This window comes from Amphiura filiformis, chromosome 7 (assembly GCF_039555335.1).
Source record: "Amphiura filiformis chromosome 7, Afil_fr2py, whole genome shotgun sequence".
Taxonomy (NCBI): domain Eukaryota; kingdom Metazoa; phylum Echinodermata; class Ophiuroidea; order Amphilepidida; family Amphiuridae; genus Amphiura; species Amphiura filiformis.
Window position 1 is genome coordinate 64,623,121 of NC_092634.1, and position 27,845 is coordinate 64,650,965.

General features: G+C 36.2%; 1 protein-coding gene across 1 annotated transcript; it reads left to right on the forward strand.

The window, feature by feature from the left end:
- The first annotated feature begins 564 nt into the window (after positions 1-564).
- On the forward strand, positions 565-5,495 carry LOC140157473 (post-GPI attachment to proteins factor 4-like). Its single transcript, XM_072180675.1, has 2 exons — positions 565-1,125; positions 3,264-5,495. The coding sequence occupies exon 2, from the start codon at positions 4,192-4,194 to the stop codon at positions 5,446-5,448; it is 1,257 nt and encodes a 418-aa protein (XP_072036776.1). The 5' UTR covers positions 565-1,125; positions 3,264-4,191; the 3' UTR covers positions 5,449-5,495.
- The last annotated feature ends 22,350 nt before the right edge of the window (positions 5,496-27,845 follow it).

The window sequence follows — 27,845 nt, forward strand, 5'->3', positions numbered from 1 at the left end:
ATGCTCCCCCGGAAAGACCACCTTTTTGGGTTTCGCAGCTCCGAAAGACCCCTATATTTGACCAAAATAAAGATCCGAAAGACCCTTGATTTTGATAATTTCAGCTCTAAAAGACCCAAAAATTGCTCATTCCTCACATTTCTTGTTTTTTCAGGCGATTTTCAACCAAAAAGCCAAGAAAGACCCTTAATTTTGACTTTTCGCAGCTCCAAAAGACCCCATTTTACTTGTTCACAGCCCGGTTCGCAGCTCCGAAAGACCCTCTTTTACCGGTACGCCGTCAGCTCCCAAAGACCCACCACCTCAAATTCCGGGGGCGCATACCCACCAACATTTTTTGATGTCCCCCCCCCCGGGCCGTCCAAACTCTTGCTAGTTTTGATTTCCGTCCAGGGACCTTGCTCATTGCATTGACCGCTAAATGATCATGTGCACTGTGTGCGTGCATAGATCAGAGGATGATTTAAGGAAGCCCCATCATGCACTGTAAAAGTGTTATCACGCGAGTTTCAACTGCCATTTAACTTCTCAAATCCCATTGAAGTCTGTACAAAAGATGTTGTTTTAGAATTGCCCGTGTGTCATTATTACTTAGTCGATTTCAGATCTAAAGTGATGTATGCATGAAGGATAATTCACACCTTCTGTAGATAACATAAAATGTGAAATCGAATGTGTTTTTATTGTAAATATATCAGTCCAAATTCAAATTTAACCATACACGTTTATGCAGTGGTCCCGGGCAGTGGTGTCATGTTCACTCACACAGCTGCTAACCGCAAGTTGACCCCAGTGGAGTGCTGGGAAGTGCTTAAATCATCCTCTGTGCATAGATATTGGAATCTGTGGTGCGTGCATGCATAAGCAATACAGAGATGGTGAGTAGATATACCTGCATGGTGCGCCCTGGTGAATATCTTTATACACATTCTTCATTGCTCCCCGGGCATTGCTCGTTGTTGTTTGGGTTATAATTTTATCAATTCTTATCTTTCATGGCTGTGGAAATCAAGCAAATACAAACCTATCCCTTGTAACGTACTACCAATGCCAGCTGAACAGGAAACATTTGATATCTTCTTCTTCTTCCAGTTGTAGTGCAGGCTTCTTGAAAAGAAGAATATGGTGAGTATGTATGTTTATACACATTTTTGCATTGCTCGTTGCTGTTGTCCCGGGCTGTTGTCGTAATATCATCTTTTCTCCTTTTGCATTTTGCTCAACAACCTAATCTCTGTCATCATGTATAGTCCCTCTCACTTTAAATTATACAGAGATTGGCTCATTAACATTATTATCCATAAATAATGAAGCAAATACAAATCTATCCCCTGTAACGTACTACCAATGCTAGTCCGAATAATCAGACCCAGAACAAAATATTAATTTCTGACATGATCCTGTTCTGGGTCTGAACTGTTTCCATATGAAATCTTGATGGCAAATTGGACAATAGAAGCACATGGTTCTACGTGACAGCTTTTTAATCCCTATTCATGTTACGTGAATCACGCCAGTGTGCAGTGTGGACCATCCTTCTGATACTTTTTTTGTCTACCTCTCTGTTTGTAAACAAACCAGGAGGTCGAAATCGTCCTCCTCGCCGAATACGAAAGTCAGCGTAATAGTACGGCACATTTTGCATTGCTCGTTGTTGTTGTAGTTATATCATCTTTCCCCCTTCCATTTGCATTTTGCTCAGCAACCTAATCCTTAAATATAATCTCTGTCATCATGTATAGTCCCTCTCACTTTAAATTATGCAGAGATTGGCTCATTAACATTATTATCCATTGTATCAATGGTCAGATATGTATTTGTATAATTTAATAATAGGCCTATACTTATAAATGATTCTTATCATGCATTACTATGTTGTATCATGCACCCATTGTATCAATAAACATTCAAAATGTATTTTGCCTTCACTTTATAATAAGATAATTACAAATATTATTATCATTATTATACTAATTATATTATTATGTTACTATATTATTATATTATAATATTATTATATTCTTATAATATTATATTAAAAACATTAAAAATGTTAAATATTATAATTAATATCATTACTGTGCTATATTTTTATATTAGGCCAAGTAAAAAATAAAACATGTTTCACGTCCGGGTTTTCGAAAAAAAAGGAGGAGGAGGGGGCTTTTTAGTTTCTATTTTTTATCGCAAAATTGGTGTAAATACCCATACTTAGAGCTGTTTTAGCGTATACAATAATGCCTGGAAAAAGGAGGAGGCCCTTTTTTATTTGTTGTTCTGAGAGTTACAACAACCTAATCACAAAACCTTCCTAAAATGTTTCTTGTATCTTAACAAGGCTATAGAAAGCATTCCAACTTCCTAGACATATTTTCTGAAAAGTTATAACTGAATTTCAAAAAATAAAAATATATTTGAGGAAACCTCAAAACAGGAAGCGGGAGGGGACTAGTAAATCTCCGGCGTTCAATATAATGGACATTCTACCCAGCTGGCTTGACTTTTTAATTAAATTTGATTTTGATGTAGGGCTACATATAAATGGGGTACATAATATATTTGGGTTATAAGTTGGATTAGGGTTAGAAATAGGTTTTGGGGTTAGGATTAATAATAATAATAATAATAATAATAATAATAATAATAATAATAATAATAATAATGATAATGATAATAATAATAATAATAATAATAATAATAATAATAATAATAATAATAATAATAATAATAATAATAAAAAAGAAAGAAGGAAAGAAAGAAAGAAAGAAAGAAAGAAAGAAAGAAAGAAAGAAAGAAAGAAAGAAAGAAAGAAAGAAAGAAAGAAAGAAAGAAAGAAAGAAAAGAAAGAAAGAAAAAAGAAAAAAGAAAGAAAGAAAGAAAGAAAGAAAGAAAGAAAGAAAGAAAGAAAGAAAGAAAGAAAGAAAGAAAGAAAGAAAGAAAGAAAGAAAGAAAGAAAGAAAGAAAGAAAGAAAGAAAGAAAGAAAGAAAGAAAGAAAGAAAGAAAGAAAGAAAGAAAGAAAGAAAGAAAGAAAGAAAAAGAAAGAAAGAAAGAAAGAAAGAAAGAAAGAAAGAACAACCTTTACCCAATCTCCCAAGTTTGACGACAAAACACGTCGCACCGCAAGATTCCTAGTTTTCACAAACAATCTGTCACTACATAAATTGTGTGCCCCCTGGATCTGCAAACCCCTATCAACTTTATTTTTCACGATTTCCCAAATTTCCAACCAAACACGTATTGTTTTCATTATTTTGTTTTGCAGAAGTAATATCATAGATTCTGTGTGATTAATTCAATCAGAGGACCTCGGATATCCACAATGATCTTCACTCCTGTTTCGTTTCGTTGTCATCTTACTAAATAGATGGAGCAGTCTTCGGTCTAAAACTACTTCATCAGCAGTGACAATCTGTGTGGAACTTTTGAAGCGCGGTGTATTCCAATAACCACCATCCATCTCTGAAGAAGCCATTGACCATATGGCGCACTTTGATATTCAAAGTGACCAGCCTCAGTACGGGAACGAAAAGAGTACATAGCTTGGATCATTTAGATCTTCCATCATTTAGATCTTCGATCATTTATCTTTGATCCGATAGATCATTGATCATTTAGATTTTTGATCATTCAGATATTCGATTGTTTTTAGATCTTCAATCAAAAACATGTTAAACATCTTCGATCATTTAAATCTTCGATCTTTGAGATCTTTGATCATAGATCTTCGAAGGTATAGATCTTTGATCATGTAGATCTTCAAACATTTAAATCTGCCTTGTTAGATCTTCGATCATTTAGAAATTCGATCATTTAGATCTTCGGTCAATTAGATCTTCGATCGCTTGGATTTTCTTCCATTATATGGAGCCTCGATCATAAAAGTTCAATCGCGCTCATGATTCCATTTATAGCAGTGATAAGTATGCGCTGTGTGCACTCACAAGGTCTCTGCATACTTAAAAATACAGCAGCATGATCAGTTTGCATGATGAACGGCTCTTTTCAGGGCCGCATTTCTAAGGAGATAAAACCAGATTACTTGTATTAAGTGAGTATTAAGCCAACACTATATGAGATATCTGAGCCTAAAAGACACAACACATTATAACAAAATATTATATTTCATTTTTACTATCTCTTATACATGTAGATTGTTTAACGTCTCATCTGCGCACGATGTGTAAAGCACGATGTTCCGACACTACGCAACTTTCTCTCTGAAAACAATAATCTTTTACGCTATATTTTTCTCATGCTTGTATCCATTCTTAAGCCGGTATTTACGATTTTCCAAACTGTACCAACTTGATGAAAACAAAACTGTGAAAAATGTTTTTGATATCAATTCTGAAAGACTAACACAAGCGGAATCATATTTAAACACAATAAACCCGGATCACACCAAGCAAATGTATTTGAAAAACGGCGCCAAAAGTGATTTACGACTCGCAATTGGTGTGGTTACAGTTGGGAGATCGCCCATTCGTGATGACAATCCTATGTATCTGACCCAAGTAATGAGTAGACTGCACCAGGTGTTGACAGAAAGTAATGCGATAGGTGATATATTCCTCTTTATTTGCAACGTCGATGAACATCCAGAAAAACATACGGAAGCCACGTACTTGACAAACTTCTTTCCTAACATCACACGAGTATACGACGCTGGGAATTCGCTACTTGACGATGCACACTTACGCCGAACCCGTCATTCTAGTGAAAGACAGGACTATGCTTATTGCCTAGAATCTGCGTTACATTTTAATCCCAAATACGTCGTTTTAGTTGAAGATGACGCTTACCCACATCAAGATTTTTATGAAATTTTACACACTATTCTTCAAACAAAACTTGAGACTAGAATCCGACGAGGTGGACTTGTTGTTGAAGATCCGAAAGATTGGGCTTGGTTGAAGTTAAGCATTCCCTACTATATGAACGATTTCCACCGGGATAATTTTGTGAGAACTCAATGGATTACACTTACATGCGTCATATCCGGCATTATCACGCTGACCTTTTACCTTTATAAAGAAACCAGATCTCTTCAAAGTACGAAGATACAAAGAAACCATATACTTTCTTGTTACATAGTCCTTATAGTAAGCTTTTTATTCTTCTTACCAGTCGTTTGGACATTTGGGCGTCCATACTATCTTAAATCACGCGGGATCTCGCACTACTTTTATTATTTAGAACCAGGTACTTCTTGTTGCACGCCAGCAGTACTCTACCCATCCGATAAAGTGCCTGGAATAATTGACTTTTTAAGACATGCCGATTTTAAAAGCATACCTATGGATTGGGCTATGGACGAGTACAGACGCGAACTTAAACTCAAGCAGTATCTTTTGACGCCCAATATTTTCACGCACATTGGATTTTATTCGTCTTTGAATGGTCTCCGGAAGAAAAAGTCTTTTGCTTATGAATATTTTAATGATTGATTAAAAATCGAGGGTTAGTTAGAGGTTAATAACTGTGCATCGGTTATATGGAGGGCATTGTGAAAAATCTAAACATGTTTAGATTTTCACAATGCCCGACATATAACCGATGCAAAGTTATTAACCTCATTCATAACCGTCACTTTGATCTTTTAACTTTACAAAATAACACAAAATTTTCCTCAAAAGTTTGTAAAAATAAACAATTTTTACATCTTCCCTTTCCCAAAATCGATCAGGCTAAAACAAAACGACCAATAAAAAAGTGCGTATCAGAATCTGTGCAAATATGGTAGCGCGCAATCCAAATACGGCAGCCAGCGCGCGCGCAGTTTGTTGGACGCACAATACCGCGCACGCAGAAGTCAATTGTGTGCGACATTGGAACAATTACGCATTTTGCGGTCAATTGTGAGATATTAATGACCTCGATTTGCGTTCGCGTTTTCGCAAATAATAAAATATGATTGGATCGCACGCATCGCGTTTATTAATGAGGTTATGAATAGTGCACAATAACTCTATAAGCAATAGCTGCCTTATAAAGATTTGACAATTTCTGTATTCTTTTATTGTACAAATCTAACAACATGACATCTGGCAGCTATTGCAGATAGCGCCTTCTTGCACTTACAACTCGTTGTGAGAACATTTCCAAAACAGGTCAAAAATTAGTGCCCAAATACAACATGTTTTGGGGGTAGTAGTCAAAACTACTGGTCCCGAGGTGTTGGATGATTAGTCTCCTCCGCAGCCAGTTTGGTTACGCTCCCTCCACACAAACAGTCTGCCAATGGTCACGAACTGGTCCTTTTTTTTTTTTTATCGGTTTTCTGCCGACGTCATCCAGCTTGACGTCAAACAAAGCTTTCAATTGGTCGATCGGCTACACGGCTACTTTATTATTCATGAGCAAGTTTGACCCGCCATCTCGCCAGCTAGACTGAGGTCAATCAAGTTCCCGTATGCACAGCTCTACGGCTATATACGTGTAGCCAATCAGAAACGGCGTTATAAGTGGCCATTGGCAGACTGTTTGTGTGGAGGGAGCGGAACCAAACTGGCTGCTGTGGAGACTATTGGATGATTTGACTACTTCCGACCGAGGAATGGAACATGTTGTATTTGTTTTACTATACCTCATAAATTTTTTCACTATCACGGTAAAATCGTAAACAAAAGTCAAAACATACCGGTAGGCGGTACCAGTCAGCGTGCCAGCCGGCATGGTAAAATTAAGCTTAATATTTTGCTTAAATACCTGATTTTATTGGAGGATTTCTGTTCAATTAATTTACATTTAGGCCCTATATTATTCCAATTTTATTTTTAACACACCATTAATAACATTTTGTTTCATAAAACTTCAAATTCGTGTGTTATTATCCATCGGTAACCTGGCAAAATAACGGTAGCATTTTCACGATAAACGCATCTGCAGAATCGCCGTTGTGTAACATAATGCTACCTATGAAGGAACGGTGACGCGCGGGGTCGAGACACCGTGTGGTAGTAGAGATGCGGAAGTTTTTTATGCATATCTTTTCATTTTTCTCAAAAATTATAGCGCATTTGTGACAAGTAAGATATGTATAGTATAGGGGCATGGACTACAACTACTGCACTGAAAATTCAGCAACTCAAGGTCTAGGTACCCAGCAAACACAAAAACGTTTTAAAAACGTTTTAAATAAGTTATATTTTGGCTTTTGGTTTAGGGCAAAACGTTTTAATAACATTAAAATGTCATGAAAACGTTTTAAAACGTTTTCTATGAAAACACATTACAACAATATTTTAAAATGTTTTCAAAATGCTATTGTAAACTATTTTTGCAAACATATTTTGCCTAATATTTTGTCAACACTTAAATAACATAATGTTAAAATATTTGCACCCAGCAAACACAGAAATGTTCTTAAGATGTTATTTTCAAAACGTTTTAATAACATTTAAATGTCGGGTTATATAAAGGTCATGCAAACATTTTTAAAACGTTATTGCAAATATTTTGGACAAACATTTTTCGCAAAACATTTTTTCAACACCAAAATAACATTCTGTTTAAAATGTTTTGAATCAAGTTTTCAAAAATGTTTTTGGAATATTATTGAAACGTTTTTATACCCTTTATATAACCCGACATTTAAACGTTTTCTGTAAAACATTTTGTGTTTGCTGGGCAGTAGATTATCATAAAATGTTTTTTAATGTTATGAAAATTTTTATACCCTTAATATACCCTTTATATAACCCGACATTTAAACGTTTTCTGACAACCTTTTATACCCTTTTGCGAATGATGTCGAAAACGTTTTGTGTTTGCTGGGTAAGTAGTTATTGATTTATTGATCAAATATTGGGTTTCCCTCATTTTTGACTGTAACTCCACAACTGTTGTCTGTGTTTAAATAATTCTTACTTGTCACCAATGCGCTATAACTTTTGAGAAAAATGCAAAAATAGGCACAAAATTGGGCAGGGGTGTAGTACCCCCATAAACCAAGTATCGAAACCAATATAATTGTAGGCAATGGACACAAATATGTTCGATTTTTCGATTGACTTTCGATACTTGGGCGATTCTTATAGTATTATTTATGAAATACCAATATCCAATATTGATTGATATGTTTATTGTGAACCATTAAACGTTTGTATGAAATGCATTGATCAAATAAAATGTTACAATTAATTCTGATTACTTAATCGATAGTTCATTAATAACAATAATCGATCCCAAGACAGATCAAATTTGGCTGTCGGATATAGTGACGGTTTTACATGGGACCTGAGAGCACATCAGACATAACGAATTGCATTTTGAATACGAGGAATGTCCTTCTGATATCAAACAATTTCGATTTTTGAAATCCTCGATATGATACAAATTTTTATGACAAATGATTAAAAAATGATATTTTTGAAATTTAACAGGCCTCGATTCGAAGTAAATTGTATAAATCTAATGATAATGTACTTTAAGTACTTTAAGTGTGTGTAGCTGGGATGAAAAGCCATCCATCATAATATGAGTTTTTTTCCCTTTCGTATTGAAGATTGTTTACTCAAAACATCAAAAAATGGAGGGGTTTGCTTGGTATACTAAGGGGTGCTGGCTTGGCACGTTGGTTTCAACACCTTATACCAACAGTTCCCATGGTTCCTGGTCTGAAAGAAGGGAGTAGCCACTACTGTAATGTGATTCCCTGATGTCAACAGTTGCTGCACTGGAGAGGGAGGGTTCCCGGGAACAAATTTAAAGAGCTCAACCCACCACCGCCCGTCCGAAGTCGGGGCAGTGCAGCAGAATGTTAGATTGAACAGGATTTGCTTGATACAGCAATCAACAACTTGCTTCATCTGTACACGTCCTTAAAAAACGCCGATTGCAGATCAAGCCAGGAAGCAGCCACTCCACGGCTATGGAATTTCACTCCTATTCAATATGAAATTGTTTGCTTTTTATCCCAGCTACATACATGACGTACACTTTAAGTACACATCATTAGATTTATAGAGCTTACTTCGAGGACGGTTAGATATCAAAAATATCAAAAACATCAAATGTCAATAAAAAAATTGTATTATTTGATATCAGGAGACATTTCTCGTATTCAGAATGCAATTCGATATGTCTGGTGTGCTCGCAGGGCCCACAAAAATACTGTGCAAGCGTTGCTATCAGAGTAGACAACAATATAACTAAACTGAGCTCAAAAAGAAACTTATAATTTTTCACAAGGTCATATCTTGAAATCCTGTCCATCAAATTGAACCAAAATTACACACAGATTTACTTCAATACTCTACTCTTAACACATGTCAGTAACCAAGCAGTTATCCAACTGACAGAACAGCAAAATGCACTAACATGGGACAGCTTCCTGGACCACATTCACAGCCCAGCCCTGTTTCATGAAAAAAGTGTATGAAAAGCAGAAAGCAGCACCGTTTTATCATCTGTGCATGGATCTTGTGTGCATTCTCACAGATTTTTTGTCCTGGGTGCCAAATGTTGGGCTGTGAAAGTGAAGGAAGTCCAGGAAGCTGTCCCATGACAGTGCATTTTGCTGTTGTGTCAGTTGGACAACTGATTGGTTACTGACATGTGTTTTGAGTAGAGTATTAAGGTAATCCTGTGTGTAATTTTGGTTCATTTTGATTGACAGTATTTTAAGATATGACCTTGTGATTCACAAGTTGTAAAAAATTATAAGTTTCTTTTTGAGCTCAGTTTATTAATGTTTGATCTAAACTAAATAGTTATTCCCAAATAGTATTACGCGATTCTAAATCAATCTACTGACAATAAACACAATTTGTGTGCTTCCTCCGATTACTCTACCCGCCTATTCACGATCCCAACATTATTATGGACCGTTCAATGCGCCAGGAGGAGTGGGAGTTTTGACAGAAAAAAGTCGGCAACAAGTTTCCCGTCCCCCTCGCGTCAGCAAAATATTCGGATTATCCTCTTGTTTTCCTCGATTTAAAACTTAATACCCCCCCCCCCATGATTCCTGACGTAAAAATTGAACGGTTCCTTATGGGTAATATTCTACTAAAGACAATAACTGGGTTCAAATTTGTTGTCCTGAATATATAAAAATGTATTGTACTAGAGTATCATCTCTTCATTATTATGATTTTGATGTTCAATTATTTCATTTTGTAATAAAAGTTCTATAACCGAAGTGTGGTTTGTAGTTTGTACGTGATTCTTAAAGTAATATATCAAATCAAATCAAATCAAATCAAATCGAATTTTAATAACAAAAGGAGTTTATACATACACTATTTTAATATACATTGTATTCCGTAGCATTGGCGTGATACATTCTGTTTTCACAATTGGTATGTGTCACAAATTCAAACACTTCAATGGGTCTTGTCTAACAAAACTGCACCCTTGTAGTAAGACACCTCCCCAAAAAATAAACACGCCAAAAAAACCACTACTCTTATATCAAACGAAAGTGCTGAACCGAGCGTGTGTATGCAGAGAAGATAAATAACGTGATTGAACAATATATCTGATGAGCCAAATAAAAATTAATTACATGTTTCTTGAAACCGCGTAATTGCCTCCCTTTACGTTTATATATTTCTCTCACTGACGTGAAAAAAGTAGAAAAGTCTAAAAAACCACACATAATAACTCGAAGGGTTGTCTGTGTAGAGGTCGTGGTAATTTACGATGGATTCAACACTCCCCTTACTGTTGGTTCCACCTTTCCAATTACGCCGTTCCTATATAATGGTGCTTAGGCATGCGCAGTACAGTTATCGAAGTGTTTTAGCCCAAACGTGGCAATGCTCTCAAAATTAGCATATCCAGAGCAGCCAGCACACATAAACGTGGAAAAAAAAACCAACAACCACCAGTGCATCTGGCTGGAATCGAACCCACAACCTTCGTAATATTAGCACAACGCTCTAACCAATACTGAGCCACAGAGGCACGTTGGAGAAGAGCAGTAGATTGAAATCAATCAGGTATTGGGCTCGAATGCATTTCATATTACGCTCGAATACCAATATACCTAAGATTTCAATCTTCGGCTCTTCCCCAGCGTGTCTCTGTAGCTCAGTTGGTTATAGCGTTGAGCTAGTACTATGAAGGTTGTCGGTTCGAATCTGGCCAGATGCACCGGGTTTTTTGTCAACGTTTTTATCGGTTGGCTGCTCGGGGTTGTTCATCCTATCAGTCACCAACCCAATTGGCCGACAGCTCCTTTGGGAGTCAGGACACTCTTCGGTGGCTGGTGCTGATCCTTTGATCTGACAACGTTTGACAACCCTAAAAAAATAGATATAGGGAAGATGATGAGATCCACGAGAAAAGTTTCAAATGCGAGGCGGAATAAAAAATTTTAATCTGTTAATTTGGTTTTGAAAATCAGTCTTTTTATCGGGAAGAAACTGCTTCCTACCGGGTAAAGTAGAAATTAAACAAAGACACAGAAGAATGGAGAATATCCTTTATAGGTGAAGGTTTGTTTAATATCAAGTATGATTGGAAGAGGAGTACGTCAAGGATATCTCTTAAAACCAGTGCTGTTCTAAATATAATGATGAAATTAGGATAACGATTGCGGTAATAGAAATAGTTGAAGATGGACATGATAAAGAAGTCGTTGCAGAATGGTTATTGAAACGTCGTCACTGGGCGGGGAATACCTGTACTTTTGGACTTTGAACATGGATGAAGCAAACCAGTCAATACAAGAGCTACACCTACAATACTTTATCCATTTTCATGGGCCAAAAGTAAGTATGAGGTGTTTCCTGCATGTACTTTTGGCCCTTGAACATGGATGAAGCAATCTCTTTAATATAAAGTCTACACCTACCAGGCTTGCCGGACCAGGCTTTATCCATGTTCAAGGGTTAAAAGTACATATTATTTTTTCCCACCCAGTGGCGACATGTTAGCATACACAGTACGTACTGGAGATGACTAGCCCAAGATGTGACAAGCAAATGATGAATTAGGACTACATAGTCTGTTAAGTCAATTCAGCCTTCCCATCAACCAGGAATTGAACCTGAGTTTTTTTTGTACCAGAGGCAAGTAACTATTGCGTCAAGATCTCCCGCTGACTCTAATCTGAAAACCCCCACTAATCTTAAATGTCACGAAAAAGGTCTATGATTCAAACAGAGTTATTAGCATGATTTCCTTTCTTTTTACCTCGCATTTTAAAACGAGATATCGGATAAGTAGCACCCCGCATGCCTCCAAATACTAATAGGTATAGGTAGAGCCTTGACTTACTGAATCTTCCCTGCGGTTTGTCAGTAGCAACAACAAGTGCAATTGGTTCATTTCCCTCCGCTTTTCCATCGGCATCTTCTGTTGGCCAATCGCGATCAGGATTCCATATAATTTGCGGTGTACCAAATCCAGAGATTCCTGGTGGCCAATTACGCTTCCCAATTGCATAGACGTGGTAGAACATGGCAGAAGCAAGGAAAAAGAGCACAATCCTGCGCATAGTGTACAGGTTTATCTATAGAATGGTAGAAATAATTTGTATATGCATTTTCGTAAAATTGGTAAGCAGATATTTGGGTGTGCATCAAGGTTCCAAAATGTGGGACCATTTAAGGTTTATTCTCTACGGGCTTTTAGTACTAAATATTATTAGAGGGTTAGATAGGAACAAAATTGTTGGCCCATGGTGTGTCGGAACGAAAAAATAGCACTGAAAAACATTAAACTCTATAAATCATGCTTTACTCACTTTCTATATTAAAAATAATTGATATTTCCAGATTCCAAAGAAAACAGACATATAGAAGGAAAGCTTCTGAACCGATGTCATCGAAGGATACTGTAAAACTCTGAAGCAGCTAGAAATTTTAAATTTAATGTAAGTTTTTTATAATTTACGCCCAAACAGATGTTTAGTTATTCATAAATTAAACATAATGAGCTGATTGATTTGTTTTTATTGCTCATAGTGTACAGGCCTGTGACTTTCTATAATACACCAATTTAACACGATTCATATACCATTTTCTGCAAGATGACCTAAGCTGCACGAGGTTAAACGATGCTTTTGGCCTTTTCATGGATATTCCAAATTCGAAGCCCAAAAATAACATGTTTTTACTACTACGTGGTAATAATAACTTTTAAGGAAAACACGAAGAAATGGCTATTTTGCTGAGGAGAAGATACCGCATATTAAAGCAATAATGTATGATTTGCATATAAATTTAGAATAGATTCCTATTCATATGTTAGTTTTCATTGATACCTATTGATCGCAGTGTCCCCTTTTAATTTTGGGCCAAACAATGAGGTAAAACGAAGAAAGTTAGTATTCCATTCTAGTGCTTACAATGCGTGTATTTAGCTCGCCGATTATTATCATCATGATCACTGATGATTATCGGGAGCTTCACGCAGGTGATGGATTCAAACAAGACGTATAATACGAATAGCGATATACACACAGTTTATGCGTCAAGTGGACGTACAGCGCCTACAATACGTGTATAATCTAGCCAATCGCATTATTTATCATGATTATTGGACATAACAATAGCTTTCATTAACCCCCAGTCAATCCACTTTTTTGGGCCATAAACGTCAAATTTTAGGAATATTTTTTCATCGCACCCTTCCCCTTACAATTTTCACTTCCCACCATTCCCCCACCAAGAAAAAATTCCTGGTGCCACTCGCATAAATTACAATTGGTATCATAAAATACCGTATTTTACAATTTGTCGTTTACCTTGTCATGTTCGCAGAAAAAAAAGACGACTTGATATCAATAAATCTAAACATTTTTTTACAGTGGTGTCTGAAAATGTGAATAAATATTAAGTCTTTGCGACCATATCAGAGGATGATTTAAGGAAGCCCCATCATGCACTGCAAACGTGTTATCACTAGAGTTTCAACTGCCACTTTACTTTTCAAATCCCATTGAATTCTGTGCAAAAGATGTTGTTTAAGAATTGTGCGTGTGTCATTATTACTTGGTCGATTTCAGAACAAAAGTGATGTATGCATAAAGGATAATTCACACCTTCTGTAGGTAACATAAAATGTGAAATCGACTAGCATTTTGAATGCGTTTTTATTGTAAATATATCAGTCCAAATTTAAATTTAACCATGCCCGTCAATGCAATGTGCGAGCAGTGGTGTCATGTTCACCCACACAGCTGTGCTAACCGCAAGTCAACACAGTGGCGTGGTGGGAAGTGCTTAAATCATCCTCTGCGACCATATTGAGAGATTTGGGTTGTAATTATTGAACGATGGTATAACTACAACCTTGTTAAGTGGTGCAATAGTTATTCTGTAAGTCCTACTAACAATAAGGACCTCCGGTACCATACTTGATAGACAATATTTAAAGAATCGTACAAAAATGAAAGTCATGTAGTCAGATGTTTTTGTCTCTGCAGGTTCAGACCTTGATTAAGGTTTAACACCTTTATTTTCATTGATTGGTTATCAATGTTTTCGCATGAATAATTTAGACTTTTTGAATATATATATAAGGAACATTCAGTAAATTCTACCTCCACTCTTATAACTTTGGTTTCGTAAAAGGTATCTTCTTCAAACTCAACATGTTATCTAACATTGGAATGTCATCTACATACGAGGGCAAATATATGTGACCCGGCAGCACAAACGAGCCGTAAATTCCCTAAATTGTATTCTGAGTTATGGTGTAAAATGTGTACGAAGGTCGTATTCATCGGTCACTTAAGCTGGCGCGACATCTGTCTTATTTTGATAGTCACAACACCAATCAATAATCCTATTATTGAAGTGGATAATAGGCTTCTACCTTGGATGGCTATAGAACTTTTAATAGCTCTGGTCTTTGTTTGCTTTTGCTAAATCCTTTTCAAGTGGTGGGTTATTTGTATAGGTATGCATAACCAACAATTAACAATGAGAGAACCTTCTTAAACCTCGTTGACTTGGGGATGATTTGAAATGACCGCCAATTATGACTGTTTGATATTTATTGCCAGCAATGTGGAAAAAGAGACACACATAGAAACGAAAAAAGCTATAATTTTGTTGAAGGAGCAAAGTTTAACTAACCATAACTCCGCTTCTGGATATCGTTTGAAGTCAAATGATATACCATTTTAAGTTTATGATGTTTATTTTTAAACACGAAATAAAACAAAATTGACCGGGGAGGAATTTACGGCTTATTCGCCTTGGACGGTCACATATATTGATACTGTTTCCAGATTTTTGTAAGTAACCTCCGAACCAAAATCAGATTTGATACACCGTAACTTTACTATGGACCGTTCAATATTTATGCCGGAGGTGGGGGTTGACAATCGACAACAAATGTCCCCCCCCCCCCCCCATCGCGTCAGCAAAATATTCGAATTCCCCCCTTGTTTTCCTCTTTTTCTACATTTAAAACTTAACATTCTCCCATATGGTCCAAGTAAAATTCCATATTTCCCTTCAAGACCCCCGGCGTAAATATTGAACGGTCCCTTATGGGTAATTTTCTACTAAAGACAATGGCTCGGATCAAGTCTGATATAAAATTGGATCGATTGAGCCCATATTTATTGGTCGAGCTATGAGTTTTAAAATATTGGACGAGACGTAGTCGAGTCAAATATTTTTAAACTCATAGCGAGACCAATAAATGTTGGGCGTAAATCATACAATTTTATCATTATTATGTGTTGGATCCAATATTTTGTACACTTGGATTCTTCAAAACATAATAATGTATATAATAATTTGTCTCATTTAAAGCTTTTCGTAATGTTTTCCGTTTTCCACAAAAGAGCAAATGCAAGTGCACAGCGAGCGGCTGTCAATCAAATTTTGAATTTGATAACAAAAGGAATTTATTCAGAATATATTTTGCAAAATTATGTAGTCTTGTCATAATACATTGGTAGGCCTATGTGTCACAATTTTAAACACTTCAATTGGTCCTTTCTAACAAAACTGGATTCTGAACCCCAAACCCCCTGAACCAAGCGTATGTTTATGCAAAGATGAGAAATAACGTGAGGCAATGGAAAATAAATAACATGTTTTTTGAAACCGTCTAATTGCTTCCTTGTGTTTGTTTAATTCTCTAACTGTCGTGAAAAAAGTCGAAAGTCGAAAAAAACTCCAGCAGGGTTGGCTGTGAGGTAACGTCATGGTGATTTACAGCGGATTCGCACTGTCCTTACTGTTGACTCCACCTTCACATCAGTAACGACGTTTATATAATTATGGTGCTTGGTAGATGTGCTAGGCATGCACTGAGTACAAAACATAGCAATGCTCTTAAACATTAGTATATCCATAGTAGCCAGCGCACACAACTGAGCCACAGAGGCACGCCGGAGAAGAGCGGATGATTGAAAGCAATAGGTACTAGGTTCGAATGCATAGATAGTAGGTTCGAATACCTGTAGATTCCAATCTTCCGTTCTTCTGCAGCGTGACTCTGTGGCTCAGTTGGCTAAAGCATCTTTCTGTGCCGAATTGAACAGGTTTGTGTACAAACATATTATCATGCATCTCGGCCGTTGTATTTTCAAGTTTATGTTGTTGATAATTAAAATTTCAAGGAATTTTTTTATCATAATTTGATTGCTTTTTATCTTAATTTAGTTCCCATAATGTGTTGTTTACTGCACTGTTCAGCGTCAGTGTAGTCACCGGAGCAGATCAGTTATGAAATCCAATTAAAATGTGCTTAAGGGGGTACTACACCCCTCAATAAATGTGTGTCTAATTTTTCATTTTTCTCAAACACTAATAACACACTGGTGACAAAATGTATGTATATTATAGGGGCAAGCAATCCAATTACTACTCTGGAATTTCAGTGACCCAAGACAAACGGTTCGCTATTCATGATAAGAAATAAGGTACGGCTGGGATGTACCTAATTTCCTATCATATATACTGAACCGCTTATCTTGAGTTACTGAAATTTCAGTGTAGTAATTGGATTCCTTGCCCCAATAATATACATAACTTTCGCTACAAGTGTGTTATTATTTTTTGAGAAAAATGCAAAAATAGTCACAAATTTAGCACAGGGGTGTAGTACCCCCTTAACAACAGGGGATTAAGGCCTCCGTAACTGACAGACTGTACGCACGACGTGTTTTACTCAATATCGATGGGCTAGTCTGTCTAAATAATCTGTAAACCTTCCTCGATTCAGTAAAGTAAGATCGATTTTAAGATTCTCCAAAAAAAAGGATACATTTTGCAGGAATCTGTTATGCTAGTGGGATTTTTGCATCATTTCCTTTCTGAAAATGTATACTTTTATACACTTAGTTCTATATGATTACATTTAGAGATACAATAAAAAGCAATATCTGAATTACTGACTCGAGGAAGGTATATGCCTACTGACTATAGCCGACTCTCGGTCCACTTGGATTGTTTTGTTTTAACAACTATCGGATAATGGAACAGCAATTTTCGTCTTCCGAATCCTTGTATTAACACATCCTGTAAAGCATCTGAAAATAAGCAAAATGGAGGACTGTTTGTATTGGTATATTTCTGTAGTAGTAATTTAGTAGATTTCGGCATAATTTTAAAATCTCCGAATCGAATATCCGGCAACAAATATCCGTAATTTATATACTTCATTAATATATTCTTGTTCATTGATTGGTTAAAAGTGGATCACATGACCAAAAATAGTTCTACCATCAGTACTCCTATCGTAAATAGTACCTCTAAGCCGTAAATAGTATTTGCAATGTCCCGGATGAGCCGTAAATAGTACCTCCAAGCCGTAAATAGTACTTTTGACCATGCCTTCCGCGTGCGCGCATTTGATGCGACGGAACAGTTCACGCACGCGAAACTGCCATAGCGTAAATTTCACGCTGCTGTAATTGGTTAGCCCGATTTTAGCCTATTCGATTTTTTGAAGGGCAAAATATAGGTTGTGCTTAAATTGGTCGTGCTGTTCACTCAGGATAGAAGTCAAAACGTCAAATAATTTTCTTTAAACCAATCAATGAACAAAGAACATATTAATGAAGTATATAAAACAAATATATACTGCCTTTATTCGAAGTTGTGGTTAAAACTATGGTCCCTCGTTGAGATCAATTAACACTATTTTAAAATAGTACTATTGATCTCACCTCGGGCCCATAGTTTTAACCAGAACCTCTCATGGCAGTATATATTTTGTATAATATTTCACAGACTCAGATTCAGGACGAAACAGATACCGAGAAGGAGCTGTAAGACTATATGATGCTGACGAATCGATGACATCAACGGCTGCTGCTTAAAACTCTGATACAGCTAGTATAGCGATTTTGAATTTAATGTGTGTTTTTAATTATTTATGCCCAAATAGATGTTTAATGGTTAATAAATATTAAACATGAATCTAACCGGTTTGTTTTTATTTACTCTAGTGTACAGGCGACTTTCTATAACCCAAAATTAATAGCACCCAGCATGCTTCCTAATACTAAAAGGTAGAACCCTGACTTACCATGCTTACTGAATCGTCCCTGTGTTTTGTCAGAAGCAACATTAAGTGCATTTGGTCCATTTCCCCCGTCTTCTCCATCAGTATCTCGTAGAATTGGAATATTTTGCATCTGCTTATGGTCAGGCTCCCAACTGCCACTTTTGTCCGCAACGCCATTACAGAACATGGCGGCGAGAACAAAACAAAGGTGCACAACCCTGCACATATTAAACAGGTATGTCTGTAGAGTGGTATAAATAATTTGTAGATGTATTTTGGTAAAATTGATAGGCCGATATTTTGGTGTACCTCAAGGTTCCATTGTGTGACCATTAAGGTTTACTTTCTAGTGCTAAACATTAAGAGGGTTGAATAGGTAACAAAATTGTTGCTTCGCGGTTTGTCTCAACGAAAAATCGCTATATGCACTGGCCTTTAAACAAGATTTAATAAACAAAACGGAATAAAAAACAATTCAAGAAATCAAGATAAAAATAAATCATGCTTTACTCACTTTCTATATCAAAGATAATTGGTAATTCCTGATTCAGGACGAAACAGACATTGAGCAGCAGAGCTAATGTATGTTTTACGCCCGAAAAGATCTTCAATAGTTAATAAATTAAACAATTTAAATGAGCTGACTGATTTGTTTTATTGCTCATAGTGTACAGGCCTGTGACTTTCTATAATACACTAATTTAACACGGTTCATACCATTTTCTGCAAGGTGACGAGCTGCATGAGGTTAAACGATGCTTTTTCATGGATATTCCAAATTCGAAACCCAAATAATGTTAATAATAAAATAACAAATGTTCTTACTACTTCATAGTAATGATAACTTTTAAGGAAAACAAGAACAATTTATTCTATTTGCTGAGGAGAATACACCCCACATTAATATTCAATTATGATTTTGCCGGTTGTTTGATGGTATGTAAAACTGAGTCATTTTAAAGAAAAGTTGAACAATGATGGCGCTATTTATCTTAAATCTTGTTTGTATCTTTACAAGGGGTAGACACTAATTGTAAAATGGTATTAGAACATCAGCAAACAGACGAACAAATGACAAGGGAATTTTCAAAAAACCTTTAACATGAAATGTAAGGTATAACTCATATTATTTGGCTAATTTAAATTGAAAATATATGTAAATAGCGCCTCAATTTGCACAAAATGTACAGTTTATAGAATTAAAATTGCCGCAAAAAAGCAGAAAAAGATGAATAATTTAATATAGAAACGAAAATCTGTGTTAACAATTGCTGCAAGATATATGCATATACAGTTTATTAGTGCAATAGCTGTTGGTATTATTCAGTTCTAGAATTGAACATTATAATAATGTTTTGTTAGGAAAATGAATAAATAATCACATCAAACAAATGTGGCCGAATGCTGACTAACAGTTCCTTATAAACCGCCCCTATCTAACAAGTGCTTTAGGCGATTCGCCGAACGCGAGTAGCGACTGCAGGAATTCACCGAGCGCGAGTAGTGATCAAGGAACTTGAACTGCTTTTCACCCGGGGGGGAGTACTCAACTTTAGAAGTGACGGGTATGTGCCTACCGGGGTCGCGAAGTAGAGGCCTATCGGGTACAAAGCGTTTAAAAAAGGGGGTCATTGGGTACAAACAAATTAAAAAAGGGGGTCAGTGGGTATAATAATATTTTGAAAAAAGGGGGTCATTGAGTATAAGATTTCAAAAAAAGGGTCATCGGGTAGAAAATTTTGATAAAATTGAGCAAAATTTGAAAGTTTCGGCATTATTTTTTGGCATTTTGATGAAGCTATTCTAAAAAATCTAGAAAAAAGGGGGTCATTGGGTAGCCGCAACCAAAAAAAGGGGGTCACTGGGTAGCCGCAACTAAAAAAGGGGGGGAAAAAAACGGGGTCATCGGGTATAGTCGACTTCAAAAGAGGGGGCCTATTGACAGGCACATACCGTCACTTCCAAAGTTGAGTGCCCCCGGGGCTTTTCACTATTTAAATAATTGAAAACGTCACCCGCTGTTGATAGAATAAAACAATACAGAGGTTTTATACTTGGATTATTTTCGGACCGTTATTCGGCAATTATGTCGTCATGTTCACAAAGATTATTATGTGGACACAATAACACGTGTTTTAAAAAAACTGAATGAGATATTGTGAGAAGTGTATTATTTTTTCAACATCTTAATTGAGATTGATGTTTGCATACATATTAAAGTCAATCATGAATGATATACACGCTGGTTTAAAATTAAAAGAAACAATATCTTCGCGGTTTGTCTCAACGAAAAATCGCTATATGCACTGGCCTTTAAACAAGATTTAATAAACAAAACGGAATAAAAAACAATTCAAGAAATCAAGATAAAAATAAATCATGCTTTACTCACTTTCTATATCAAAGATAATTGGTAATTCCTGATTCAGGACGAAACAGACATTGAGCAGCAGAGCTAATGTATGTTTTACGCCCGAAAAGATCTTCAATAGTTAATAAATTAAACAATTTAAATGAGCTGACTGATTTGTTTTTATTGCTCATAGTGTACAGGCCTGTGACTTTCTATAATACACTAATTTAACACGGTTCATACCATTTTCTGCAAGGTGACGAGCTGCATGAGGTTAAACGATGCTTTTTCATGGATATTCCCAATTCGAAACCCAAATAATGTTAATAATAAAATAACACATGTTTTTACTACTTCATAGTAATGATAACTTTTAAGGAAAACAAGAACAATTTATTCTATTTGCTGAGGAGAATACACCCCACATTAATATTCAATTATGATTTTGCCGGTTGTTTGATGGTATGTAAAACTGAGTCATTTTAAAGAAAAGTTGAACAATGATGGCGCTATTTATCTTAAATCTTGTTTGTATCTTTACAAGGGGTAGACACTAATTGTAAAATGGTATTAGAACATCAGCAAACAGACGAACAAATGACAAGGGAATTTTCAAAAAACCTTTAACATGAAATGTAAGGTATAACTCATATTATTTGGCTAATTTAAATTGAAAATATATGTAAATAGCGCCCTCAATTTGCACAAAAATGTACAGTTTATAGAATTAAAATTGCCGCAAAAAAGCAGAAAAAGATGAATAATTTAATATAGAAACGAAAATCTGTGTTAACAATTGCTGCAAGATATATGCATATACAGTTTATTAGTGCAATAGCTGTTGGTATTATTCAGTTCTAGAATTGAACATTATAATAATGTTTTGTTAGGAAAATGAATAAATAATCACATCAAACAAATGTGGCCGAATGCTGACTAACGGTTCCTTATAAACCGCCCCTATCTAACAAGTGCTTTAGGCGATTCGCCGAACGCGAGTAGCGACCGCAGGAATTCACCGAGCGCGAGTAGTGATCAAGGAACTTGAACTGCTTTTCACCCGGGGGGGAGTACTCAACTTTAGAAGTGACGGGTATGTGCCTACCGGGGTCGCGAAGTAGAGGCCTATCGGGTACAAAGCGTTAAAAAAGGGGGTCATTGGGTACAAACAAATTAAAAAAGGGGTCAGTGGGTATAATAATATTTTGAAAAAAGGGGTCATTGAGTATAAGATTTCAAAAAAGGGTCATCGGGTAGAAAATTTTGATAAAATTGAGCAAAATTTGAAAGTTTCGGCATTATTTTTTGGCATTTTGATGAAGCTATTCTAAAAAATCTAGAAAAAAGGGGGTCATTGGGTAGCCACAACCAAAAAAGGTGGTGATTGGGTAGCCGCAACTAAAAAAAGGGGGGGTCATCGGGTATGACTTAAAAAAGGGGGTCATCGGGTATAGTCGACTTCAAAAGAGGGGGCCTATTGACAGGCACATACCGTCACTTCCAAAGTTGAGTGCCCCCGGGGCTTTTCACTATTTAAATAATTGAAAACGTCACTCGCTGTTGATAGAATAAAACAATACAGAGGTTTTATACTTGGATTATTTTCGGACCGTTATTCGGCAATTATGTCGTCATGTTCACAAAGATTATTATGTGGACACAATAACACGTGTTTTAAAAAAACTGAATGAGATATTGTGAGAAGTGTATTATTTTTTCAACATCTTAATTGAGATTGATGTTTGCATACATATTAAAGTCAATCATGAATGATATACACGCTGGTTTAAAATGAAAAGAAACAATATCTTTCATTAACCACCAGTTGATTTTTTTTTTCGAAAGTTCAATTTACAACAAAAGATCAGATTTTTTTTTCACGACACCCACTCACACACAAATTTCACTTCCCACCATTGAACCGACCAGGCGGCATAGGAAGCGCAACACGTGACGTACGAGGCTGGCGAAGATACAGGGCTGACAGCCCCATTCAAAATACACGGTTAGCAATTACAAATGGAAAATTAACATACTTGCAGTGTGGTACACGGTCGTACCCCGGCGGTTTTAGAGTAAGATAATGTTGCTTTGACACCACATAACAAATTTCGAATTGTTTATGAAGATTTCATGATTATGTGTTAATCCAATGGCGACCTCAAAATTGGCGATATCGCTTCCATCACCGCCTGGAACCGACCCAAAAAAGCATGGCGCCGCCTCTGATCGTTTGATGTTGTTATTAAAATTGGTATCATAAAAATTTTACAAACATATTGTCGTTTCACCATGTTCACTTCAACGGAAAATAATTGACGACTTTGTCAATAAATCTTGACTTATTATTACAGTGGCGTCTTGTTTTTCAATGATTTACTCTTCTTCTTCTTTTTCCTCTTCTTTTTCTTTAATAGAATACATCAGAAATAATAGAATACATAAGAAATAGATATTTTAATAGAATACATAAGAAATTTCAAATTTAATAGAAATCATAACAAACTAAAAATAAAACAAAATGATGAAAACAATCCTTACAATTTCATAATTTGTTAATAGAATACATAAGAAATAGATAATATTCAAAAGAATTATCTAAAAATAGATAATTCAATAGAATGTATAAGAAATTGAAAATTTGAGATGAAAATAATCCTCACAAATTATTTCCGAATTGTTTAATAATTGAATACAACATATTTAACAAATTGATCCTCACAAATGTCCTTACTTTTTAATACAATACTAAGAAATAGACAATTTAATAGCATATATAAATACAAAAAATGTAATAGAAGACATTAATCAAAGTTTTTGCAAAATGAAGAAAACAACTCACACAATTATTTTTTCTGTAGAATACGAGTATAAGACATACAGTAATATACCGTACAACGCCCTACAGAGAGCAGGCTAGTGATCTTTTGCTGACGAAATCTCACTATTTTTATTTGCTTCCTATATTGGGCAGTGGTTGAATCAAGTGGTTCGCTGCTGTTCACAGTCACAATGATCGAAACAAGATAACAAATATTTATATAAATTTTGTCATCGATGCGTGAATTTACACCGATTCGTCAGATTACTACTTTGGTGTGAGAGCGTGCGAAAAAGTCCATAGCCGTAACACGCCTAACAAAAGCGCGAGAGTCGGCAGCCTTTTCACCTGGGACGACATATCGTTTTCCTTCATCTGGTTCTAGAAATGCATCAACTTCGCAGAAAACACCAACAAGAACGATGAGGCAAAAGCACACAACCGTGCGCATATTGAACACGTGCATCTGTAGATTAGATTAGTAGAAATTAAATCTGTGTCTCGGTAACTATCTGACGCCTTCCCTTGGCATGAATGTAGCTAGAGCTGACAGCAAAGACCAAGTATATTATTAAAATATTGCAATTTTGATTTCAGTGCTTCAAGTTGTTTCTTTTCTACTTGAATGTTCTCTATCATGTCAAAGTAATGTAAAAATTTAAAAACAGAAACCAAAACGACACAATAATAAATAGTAGCAAACTGTATCCCTCCTACTAATACTAATAGGTAGCCTGACTTACGGAATTTTGTCAGTAGCAACAACAAGCACATCCCCCGCCTTCTCCACCAGCATCTCGTTGAGTTGCACGACCATAAAATGTGACCGTACAGCACGAATGAGCCGTAAATTCCCTAAATTGTATTCTGAGTTACAGTGTAAAATGTGCATGCAGTTCGTATTCATCGGCATCTCTAGCTGGCGCGACATCTATCTCATTTTTATAGTCAAACACCAATCAATAATCCTATTGTTGAAGAGGATAATAAGCTTCTACCTTAGATAGCAATAGCATTTTTAATAGCTCTGGTCTTTGTTTGCTTTGGCTAAATCTTGTTCAAGTGGTGGGTTTCCAGGCATTGTATTTTATATAGGTATGTATAACCAACAATTAACAATCAGAGAACTTTCTTGAACCTCGTTGACTTGGGGATGATTTGATATGACCGCCAATGATGACTGTTTGATATTAATTGCCAGCAATGTGGAAAAAGAGACACACGTAGAAACGAAAAAAGCTACCATTTTGTTGAAGGAACAAAGTTCAACAAACCATAACCCCGCTACTGGATATCGTTTGAAATCAAATAATATACCATTTTAAAGCTTATGATGTATATTTTCTAAACACGAAATAAAACAATTTTGACCGGGGCGGAATTTACGGCTCATTCGTCGTGACAGGTCACAAATGGCCAATCGCGTATTAAATCCTCATCGCCACCTTTGTCCGCGACGCCACATGCGTAGCAGAACTTGGCGGCAAGAACAAGGCAAAGGAGCACAACACTGTACATATTTAATATGTGTGTCTGTAGAGAGGTAGAATTTGTTAGCAGATATTAGGGTGTACCTCAAGGTTTCATTGTGGGTGTATTAAGGTTTACTCTCGACGGGCTTTTAGTACTAAACATTATTAGATGTTTAGATAGGAAACAAAATGGTTGCTCCACGGTTGTCGCTATATACTGGCCTCTATATACTGGCCTCTAAACAAGATCTCACAAACAAAACGCAATAAAAAAATAAAAATAAAAATAAATCATGCTTTGCTCACGTTTTATATCGAAAATAATTAGTATTGACGGCTGATGATACTAGAGAGGGTGGTTGTGCTGGTGTAAAATGTGTCAAATGAGAAAGCAAACATGTATATTCCAGAATATTCCAAAATTGTCAGGTTGTGGAACAGCAAGGATGACTATAACCGACGACTTTCTTTTTGTGTCTGGTGTATGTTTAGTTTACAGTGTACTCGTATATGGGTGGATTCGTACCTGGCAACCTTCGTAATATTAACAAGACGCTCTGACCAATTACGAGCCACAGAGCTACAATCCATGAAATAAATAGTTGGCACACTTGCACTAAACAATGGAAATGCGTGCCCTATTAAAATTGGGGAGGCGAGGGAAACATGCATGCAATATATGTGAAGTGCAGACTCCCCCTATATCTCAACCTTCCCCACTCCCCATCTTTCAATGTTGGAGGGTCTCAGGGACCTGTTGACAACATGGCTTGGTCCAACATTGAATTGGGGGAGCGGGGGCAGAGATACCGTAAAACCTCGTCTATAAGCATGTATAGTGTTTTTTATGAAAGCTTAATTAATACGAAACAAGCGTGAATATAGCAATACAATAGATTGGTCTTACAATAATACTTGTTTGTATATGCTTGGATCTGTAATTTATTTGCTCAAACTCCATAATGGCGCATGGAACAATTAAGCTTTCATCAGAAGCACTCTATATGCTTGTAGACGAGGTTTTACGGTATAACAAAAAGACAGGCAAAGTGTGCCAACCTTTTTTTCGTGGATTGTAGGTACAATGGAGAAGAGCGGACGATTAAAATAAATATGTATTAGGTTCGAATACCTTCGCCGCTCTTCGCCAGCGGGTCTCTGTGGTTCAGTTGGTTAGAGCGTCGAAGATTGCCAGTTCTGGTCAGATCCGGGGGTCAGATGGACTGGTTATATTGTCAACGTTTATATTGGCTGGATGGGTAAAGATTAAAATTTGTTCATCCCATCTGTCAACCCAGAGAGCTATATAAGTATAATAATTTCAAAGTACTATCCTGTGTACAATGTACATAACTCAAAACATTACGAAGGTTGCCGGTTCGAATTTGGCCAGATGCACCGGTTTCTTTGTCAACATTTACATTGGTTGGTTGCTCGGGGTAAAGTATAAATTTGTTCTTCCTATCAGTCAACCCAGAACCACAGATCCTTTGGGAATCAGGACACTCTTCGGTGGCTGGTGCTGACAACTTTAATCTGACAACGTGTGGCAATCCTAAGAAAAATAGAGAGAGAGAAAGGGAAGAGAATTGGAAGAGAAGAGGATGACATCTAGGAGAAAAGTTTAAAATGCGAGGCGGAGTAAAGTAAGATTAGCTGTTTGTGTGTAAACTACATGAACCCGTTACCAGCACAGCCACCCTCTTACAAAAACCCAACAATTTGAATAACGTATAAAGTGTATGTTTGTCTAAACCCTGTTTTTTACTAACACTTTGCCCACAAAATGCTATATCCTGCATTCCCCCACCCGAAACAGGCTGTGGCATGTATAAATGCATTTTATGTAGTTTAAGATTTTAGTAAAATATATCTATATCTTTTTTTTTCTTATGAAGCGCCCTGAGGTTGTGTTTTTCAATATAAGGCGCTGTATTTCGTAGAACATGTCACTTCGTCGTCCGTATTCCATAGTGGCGTATAGTGGGGCGCCGCGAATAAACAACTTTTCGAGAAAATCGGGTTTGAAGAAATGCCAATTTCAAATCGAGTTGTGTAAATCAGACATTCATTATATTTTGTAAATGATGGGAAATTTCTGTAGTAAACTAAATAGATTTTATTGTTATATATTTTTCAAAAGAAATAAATACATACTATTGCTGGCAAACTGAAAATAAAACTATACGTCACTATGGAAAACAAACAAAACGCAATACCCTAACGTTAACCGTACGCCACCTCGGTCGCCGTGTAATCCCTATGGCGTTACTTTTGTCGTTCGTATTCCATAGTGGCGTATATGTCCGATACGTGTACGCCACTATGACATACGATGTTTTTCATTTTTGCCGATATTTCATAATTATAAAATGTGTATAAAAAGTGTCGTATGGTCGATACGCCACTATGGAATACAAAAAATGTCACTTTGTAACTATACGCCACATTTAATTAATTAATTACTAATTAATTAGCTAATTATGACTGATGAGACTTAGAAAAAATGAAAGAGAACATCATTTAAAACATATGTGCCAATTTTCAAAAAAATGACCAAAAATCACTATACGCCACTATGGAATACAGCCGACGACTTATCATTACTTTTATTATTATCATTGGCACAAGTACCTCTCTCATCCATATTTGACTGTACGAAAGTTCGTCGTAGTTATGATGATGCCTGTTATACATTAGAACTTCGTACTGTACATGATGCTGAAGAAGTACTTTTTAATTCGCGCGCGAGCAATCAGGGAAATTATT

Excerpts from the sequence above, each read along its gene's own strand:
- LOC140157473 (XM_072180675.1), top strand. The coding sequence starts at position 4,192 with ATGTTCCGACACTACGCAACTTTCTCTCTGAAAACAATAATCTTTTAC.